At 35.3% G+C, this 8,096-nt stretch overlaps 1 protein-coding gene across 2 annotated transcripts; it reads right to left on the reverse strand.

Annotated features, from left to right (window-relative positions):
* Window positions 1-1,475: 1,475 nt before the first annotated feature.
* LOC150035017 (inactive leucine-rich repeat receptor-like serine/threonine-protein kinase At1g60630) lies at window positions 1,476-7,688 on the reverse strand. Of its 2 annotated transcripts, XM_090315160.1 has the most exons (4): window positions 7,375-7,688; window positions 7,033-7,259; window positions 5,521-6,945; window positions 1,476-2,399 (listed from the first exon to the last, which is right to left on the reverse strand). In XM_090315160.1, exons 3-4 carry the CDS (start codon window positions 6,836-6,838, stop codon window positions 1,741-1,743), a joined length of 1,977 nt encoding a protein of 658 aa, XP_090171286.1. In that variant the 5' UTR covers window positions 6,839-6,945; window positions 7,033-7,259; window positions 7,375-7,688; the 3' UTR covers window positions 1,476-1,740. The 2 variants fall into 2 exon arrangements, with proteins under 2 accessions (XP_090171286.1, XP_090171285.1); XM_090315159.1 differs by having other exon boundaries at window positions 5,521-7,688.
* Between the last annotated feature and the right edge of the window lie 408 nt (window positions 7,689-8,096).

Here is an 8,096-nt window from a genome sequence, read left to right on the forward strand (position 1 = left end):
TCATGGGTCAACCTGGGAAGGAGCATTGGCAAGCCATTAAGAGGATTTTTCGTTACCTTAGAGGTACATCTGATGTTGGTCTTGTTTATGGGAATTGCACAGAGTATTTGGTGACTGGTTATTCTGATTCTAACTATGCTGGAGATGTTGACAGTAGGAGGTCTATGACTGGTTATGTGTTCACTCTGGGTGGTTCTGTTGTTAGTTGGAAGGCAACCTTACAGCCTATAGTTACTTTGTCTACTATTGAAGCAGAGTACATGGCCTTGACAGAAGCTACAAAAGAGGGAATATGGCTGAGGAGGTTAGTTGGTGATCTTGGTTTGCATCATGACCAAGCTATTGTATATTGTGATAGTTTGAGTGCAATATGTCTAGCCAAAGATCAAGTTCATCATGAGAGAACTAAGCACATAGATGTAAGATATCACTTCTTAAGAGGTGAGCAGAGAGTTAAAGTGATGAAAATTGGTACTGTTGATAACCCTGCTGATATGTTCACCAAACCGGTTCCATAAGGCAAGTTCTAACATTGTTTGGACTTGCTGAATGTTTTGAATTATTAGTGGTCCCCTTTGTGGGACACTTTGAGGCATGAGGGAGAAATCTGGATATGTCTGGCGATATTGATTTATGTTGCATTTGGTACATCTGTTATCTGGGAGAGAATTCAAGTCAAGGTGGAGATTTGTTGAAATGCCTTGAATCTGTTTGTTGGTGCTTCGAACAACCTATTCATATTTTATATTCAGCATATTTATTTATTTGCAGTTATTTACTATTTTGATCCTAGGGTTTAGAGCAGTGCGATATATAAACTCTCTAACCTAGAGGCACCGTTCTTAATGTAATTCTGAAAACATTCTCTCGAAATAATATTGTTCTCCCTCTACCTGTGGACGTAGCTAACACACTGTTAGTGAACCATGTATATTTGTGTGTCAATTTTCCCTACTCTACGTTCTTTTTTGTGTTCTTTAATTGTCGATTTCGCAACATGAACTTTATTCTTTGTTTAAAAAACACCCTTATACTAGCAAAAGTTACATTATTACTTCTTTAACTCTCAAACATTTCAAAACTACATTTGAAGTAGAGATCTCTTAGGATTTCAAATATAAATCAAACTTAAAATTGTGGTGTTAACCTAAAACGATATGGTGATTCAAATTTTCGTTCTAGATTATTGTTAAACTATTTCATATATCAATTTCTGTTCATAATTCTAAAGAATTTCTACTCTAAGGATACTTTTGATATGTTATAAAAGTGGGTAATATTGCAACTTTTAAAAAGTATAAGTTATTTTTGAAATAAATAACAAAGATCAAGGATATTTCTTATAATTTAACCTTCCTTCTCATATTAAATTTCTTCATTATTGGGTCATTTCTTGAACAAGAAAAACATTCTCCCCTAAAAAATAACACAATTATTGATAGAAGACAGATTTTATGTGTGAAATGTACAAACAATTGAACAATATAAAGCACATAATTGGGATTGAATTAATGACATCGAATCACCTAAAAGCACTAAACTTTCAGTTCTAATGATAAATTACTTGAAACTAGCCGAAAGAAAAGAAACCTCTACCAATAAAAATATAACAACTTTACACTCTCTACCATCCCCTAGTTGAAGAATAATGAAAAATACCTTATAAATGCAAAACCAATAACACAGCAACAACAACAATGCCAATCAAAATGCAAACTTCTAAGAAATTTTGAAAGCCAATCAAATGCTTAAATGTTCTTCCCTTGGCAAACTCTGCACAATATCAGACCATCTCCCTGGTGAATGATCACTACTATTGGATGAGATTTGAGCCTCAGCTCTTGTATCTCTTATCATCTTTAAAACTTCTCTCATTGTCGGTCGGTTTTGTGGCATAAGCGAAACACAAGCCATTGCTATGTTCAAAAGAGCTTGAAGTTTCTCTTCGGATGCCTCGTTCCCGGACACGGGTTCATCCCCGGACTCTGTCTCCTCTTCTCTAACTGAATTAACCCACTTGGGAATGTCGGAACCATGTTCTTGAACAAGATCTTGGAATGGTGTTTTCCCTGTAAGAAGTTCCAATAAAAGAACACCAAAACTATAGACATCTGCTTGTTGGGTGGTTGGCTTACGGATGTCGCGGCATTCAGGAGCTCGGTAAAAGAGTGAGGTTGCACTAGGTTCTTCGAGCGAGTCGGGATCTCGGAATAAGTTAAGACCGTAATCAGTAAGACATGACTCGAAATCGGATCCTAATAGTACGTTTGAGGATTTGAGGTTTCCATGTGTTGAGCCTGGGTTTTGGTGGATGTAGAGCAGACCATTGGCCAAGTCTTCAGCTATTTTTAGGCAAGATGTCCAATGAAGAGGCTTTCCTCCGCCTGATGTTCTTGATCCTGAATTGGAAGTTTAAAAGGAACTATTAACCAAACCAAGAGGAATTTAAAAAAACTAAGAATTCAATCTATAAATTTAAAAAGAATAATACTTAGATGCATCTTGAGATGCATCCATCTTCATGCATCCTCTTAAATTACATAGTAAAAAAAGTTGAAAAATATTATTTTATTTTATAAAAAACAAGAACTTGCCACATGGCAAACATTGATTGGATAATTGAGTAGGCGACACAAAGATGAATCCTACCCAAGTGGATAATTGAGTAGGTAGCACAAAGATGAATCTAACTTGAGATGCATCTGAATATTTCTTTTTTCCAGAAAATATATATTCATAAAAGCACAATGGTGCAGATGCAGATGAAATATTTATTTTAGATGAAAAAAAACTCTTTTGTGAAAAATTACAATAGTGAAACCTAAAATAAATCATTGATTAAATTACTATTTTTTGTAATCATTCCATTTTAGTTATTATACTTTAAAAATAAGAAAATTATTTCAAATGGTAAAACTGTTAAAAATATTTATAAGATATGATAAAATTTTAGAACTATCAATAATAGATGTTGATAAACACTAATAGACTTCTATAAGTGTCATTAATAATTCTAAAATTTTGTTATATTTTGTAAATATTTTTATTCATTTTTTTATATTTAAAAACAGCCCTCTAAAATATTCAAATTTAAAATCTATATTTTCAATAAATCCTAATAAAACGTTAAAATACCATTGACAGTGCTTTGGATCTCATTCTATTTCAATTATTATAATTAGGTGGGTAAGAATAACAATTATTATTATTATTGTTTTCATTCGAGAAAAAACACAATACATATATCTTTCCAAAATTTATAGAGAAAAGGCCAATACTAATAGAGATTAAATTTAACTTTATGAATTAATTTTAAGATTTATTGAAAATAAGGAAACAAAAATTTGAAATTTGAAATTACAAGAACTAAAACAAACAAGCATGAAAGGAACCACAATGGTATTCTAATCATTCTTAGTACAAAAGAACTAATAGCCTTAACCACCTAAAAACTTCCAACCTCAAACTGGATCACAAAGAAAGGAACTCCAGCAAACATATACTACAGAAGTATAAATGCTAAATATTGGAAAAGATCACACCATGACATAACTATATTTATCCAATGCCTGATAACAAAGTTTGCAAAAGATTTATGACCAAACAAGTGTTCCTTCAAACAGAAAATGTTCTCCTAGACGACCCAACATCATCTGGATGAGAGATTTAAAGAGCAATTATGCTCGTATACTTGCATGTTTAGAACAAGTATGATGTTTCCGTTTATATTTCGTCTTTTCACCAACTAAGTTTTCAACACATATAAGAAAAAGAACACGAAAACAAAATCCATGTTTCTAATAGGTTGAAGTGTCGGCTGTCCGGTAAAATGTTGAGCATGTACATAGTACTGTTACTGGACTACAAAGTTCATGTTTTATGTCAATAATGACAGCTCAAACTATCAGATTGTAGCATGTCATTTTTAATAAACTCCAATCTAGCACACTCCTCTGGACCTTCCAGAGGAATGAAGGAACCAGAACAAGAGGACCCCATTTTGACTAAAAATATTTGGACATATTAATGGTTTACATTTTACATTAATACATAGAAAAAAGATGCAAAAGATGCAAAATGTAAAATAATGATAAAATCAAATGGAAAATAAGGTCAACTAGCCTAAATATTCAAACAAATCTATTGGTCAGCAATATTGGCAATGTCAGAGTTATGAAGAAAATCCCATGTGAAAGTTGACAAGAGAGAGAATCAATTGAATAAAATAAGAGCAAGAAAAGTAGTATTGGCATGAAAACAATGGCATATTTTAAGCACATAACTCTAAAATAACTAAAGGTTAATGCCCCAGTTACAGAAAACGCCAGCATAAGCAGCTGAGGTTTGAAAGATGAGTTGTCAACCAGAGGAAAGTGAATGAGTATCCTTATATCCAAAATCCAAATGAATCAAGAACTATTTTAATCCTATTCATAAATTTGAAAAGTGGGGACAGGAAAAATTACGAACATTGTCGTTATTAAGCTGGATGGCAATCCTTCCAAAATATGACAGATCTATGTAATGGGAAAACATATTGTGTGGTGTGCAGAACAGTACACTATGGTATTATGCACAAGAAGGGCCCATCACAAGACAATGATACAATATAATGAATGGATAATCATCATCACGATCATTCTCAAAAGCACAACGATTAAGACCTTTCACCCGTATTTAAGCTTTTTTTTTCCATTATCCTTTAAAATCCAACCAGAAATGTGTTCCTAGAAAAAGAACATGAAAGGGGTGGATGAAGAACAAAGCATGTCAACAAAAAGGGGGCCCCATAAGATTAAAAGGATTAAAACTTGCAAAAGGAGGTCAGCAAAGCAACGGGAAATATGGGGAAAGGCACGTGATATGTGTATCTAAGCTCAAACTTTTGCCCAAGTCTACCACAAGACACGAGGTTAGCTTTACCAGAGCGTGTCCCCCACGCTTTTCTATGAATTCCCAGGGTATCTGCCTATCTATCTACCTCCTAACTCTCCCTACTTTTACGCAAATTAAAATTAAAATTAATGAATACGGAAAGTTATATACTTTTCACTGAATTTTGTCTTAAATGTTTAAATCTAATTTTATAACAATATCAAATCAAGTTGGGTACGGAAGACCATTTTCTTTTTGTCCCCTTTGCATACATGTTTTCTCAACAGGACATCATTGAATGCTAACTTTACACTTTATTAACAGTTACAGAGTATTAGCCATCATAGATTGATTTAATAGTAAAAAAGAGATACAGTCTCAATAAAGGGCTAAAAGGTTAAGATTCAATCTATGGTAGCCACCTATCTAAGAATTATTTTTCTATGAATTTTCTTGATACTCATAGAGTCAGGTGGATTATCTCGTAAAATTAATAAAGATGCACATGAATTGATCCGGACACTCACGTATATAAAAAATATATATATATATTAATTATTAACAACCAACTCGTGTGGCAGAAAATATTCAGCAAAATTTCAACAAATAAATGATTAAAAAGTGTAAAGGGTGACCGACACTTACCATGGATGAGAGAGAAGAGACTGCCATTAGGGAAATAATCGTATACCAGCAAGCGTTCCTCCTTAGCCTGGAAATATGCCCTTAGAGGGACCAAATTAGGGTGTCTGAGCCGCCCAAGAACCTCCATCTGCCGTCCGAATTCTTCAGCTCGTGGGTACCTTGAATCCTTCAGCCGCTTCACTGTCACAATATACCCAGATTCCATCACTGCCTTGTATGTGCTTCCAATAGTCCCTCTGCCCAAAGTCTCAGCTGAAGCTTTCAACAAATCTTCCAAGCTATAAGTCATTTTCTGATCCCCTGCTCCACAGAACACTAGACTCCCTAGTCCTTCACTTTCCCATGAAAACCCCCCTTGTTTTCCACCATTATTACCTCCTCTACCACCGTTAGGAGTTCCAGATGTTTCCTCCATTGCCGTCCCCTCGTCCCCAATTCCTTTGTTTCTAACCTCTGCTAGGCTTTTTCTTTCCCTACATTTGCAAATCATACACAGTAAAAGAATTATAAATAGCAGCCCAACAAACCCACCAACGCTTCCTGCTATTATCTTAACCAATTTCTTGCGTCTTGAAGACGAGCTTGAGTTTGGGATTTGTGGATAAGAGGGACTTAATGATGGCGCAATGGAAATATTCCCACAAGGGTTTTGAACTTGTTCTCCACAAAGTTCCAGGTTGCCGGAAAATGACGAGACATTGAATCGGGCTAAGGTGGGGGTTACTGGAATGTCGCCGGAGAGGTGGTTGTTAGACACATTGAAGAATCGGAGACTGGTTTGATTGAAAGGAGGAATGGAGCCGGTGAGTTGGTTGTCTTGCAAGTGTAGAACATAGAGACGCCGGAGTTTGAGCAATGACTCTGGAATGGGGCCAGATATTTGGTTACCGGAAAGAACGACGACCTTTAAGCGGTGGAGATCGGAGATGGAGTTTGGAAACTCACCGGAGAAGTTGTTGTCGCTTAGATAGAGGGATTTGAGATTAACGAGACCCGAGAGGTCAGGGATTTGACCGGAAAGTGAATTTCCTTTGAAACTGAGAACACGAAGCTGATCTAAACGATTCAAAATCTTGTGGTTAAGAACACCAGAGAGATTTAGATGCTCCAAAACAAGCTTAGTTACCCGCCCATTCGCGCATTCTTTAACCCCTTGCCAATGGCAGACAGATCTTCCCGGCCATGGGAGCGAGTTCCCAGGGTCAAGAGATTCTTTCAATGCTAACAGAGCTTCGGCATCCCCAGCTCGAACCAAAGGCAGTACACAAACCAACAAAACGAATAAAAATGGAGAATACCTCAAAACCACAAGTTTCATCGCAGAAACACCTTGAAATCACGATCTAGAACTGTTCAAAAGCAATCAATATTCCCCTTTCATTCATCTACTCCTCACTGTTGAATCCTTGTTTTTCAACACTGTGCCTTCAATCAAAATGGCCCCAGTTGGAGTCATTTTTCAGAGTCTTAAATATCTTTGACCAAAACAAAGAAAAGAACACAATCATCTACCTCTTGGAGGGAGCTCAGTCTCATCTTCTGTAAACATGAAGTTAAGAACAAGATGCTCTCCAATGGCGACGCCCTCGGGAAAACACCAAAATCAGTTGTAAAAACTCACGGACATCGTGACAAAACCTTCACGTGAACTCTCAGACGAAAAATTAAGCGATTCTTCTCTCCTCCCCATGATTCACTTCCAATTTCTTTATTAAAAAAACCTGCAGGCATTATTAAATCTTCCAAAACCAAACCGAGTCAAAAAAATTTCCTCGAACCACTAAATAAAGAAGAACCCACTTCGATTTCCACTACTTCAACAACAAATCCACCACTTAATTCTGTGACACTCACCTCGAACTGCAATAACGACGAACTCCTTTCAGTTCCATCAATTAAGAAGCTTGCATTGCCATTTCCGGCGATTGAAGGTTGAAGATGGATCAAAAAGTGGTGAGTTGGTTGAGGAATAGGATTGGGGGAAGGAAATGAAGAGGAATTAGAGAAGTTATAATTGGAGAGATTGAAGAAATGGGGGCATTGCCATGGATCTCTCTCTGTACGGGCTGCGTGACAGTAGTAATAATTCAAGAAAGAGAATTAGAGAGAGAGAGAGACTCAAGAAATTGGTGAAGGAATTGAATGGGAAAGGAAAAAAATAAAGCTCCGATTGGTAAAAAATAAAATATTAATTATATACACGATGGAGTGGAGAGGGAAAGGGGGCGCTCAACAACCTGACACGTGTTTTCATTTATTAATTTTTTCAACTAATAATTTCTTTTTTTTTTTCTTTTTTTACATAAAAGAAAAAGAAATGGTTCACACCCTAGTACCATACTATTAAATTTTCGTCAAAATTATCAATATTTTTATCAATATTTCTATGTTTCCATGAGTTCAACATTAATATAAAGGATGAATCGATATTTTCATTATATCGTAGAAAAATTTATGTACAAAAAGTAATTATCAAAATGCCACTAATATAAATATTAAATATATTAACACGGTTTATTTACTAATTTTAATTTATTTTTTGAATTTTTTTTATAATATTTTCAAAAATATCCATC

This window comes from Benincasa hispida, chromosome 7 (assembly GCF_027475165.1).
Source record: "Benincasa hispida cultivar pf3 chromosome 7, pf3_genome.v1.1, whole genome shotgun sequence".
NCBI classification, from domain to species: domain Eukaryota; kingdom Viridiplantae; phylum Streptophyta; class Magnoliopsida; order Cucurbitales; family Cucurbitaceae; genus Benincasa; species Benincasa hispida.

Bases quoted from the DNA above. Each gene is read 5' to 3' on its own strand.
- LOC150035017 (XM_090315160.1), bottom strand. From the start codon at position 6,838: ATGAAACTTGTGGTTTTGAGGTATTCTCCATTTTTATTCGTTTTGTTG. The intron at 2,400-5,520 runs GTAAGTGTCGGT...CTTCCAATTCAG, and splicing joins TCTCTTCTCTCTCATCCATG to GATCAAGAACATCAGGCGGA.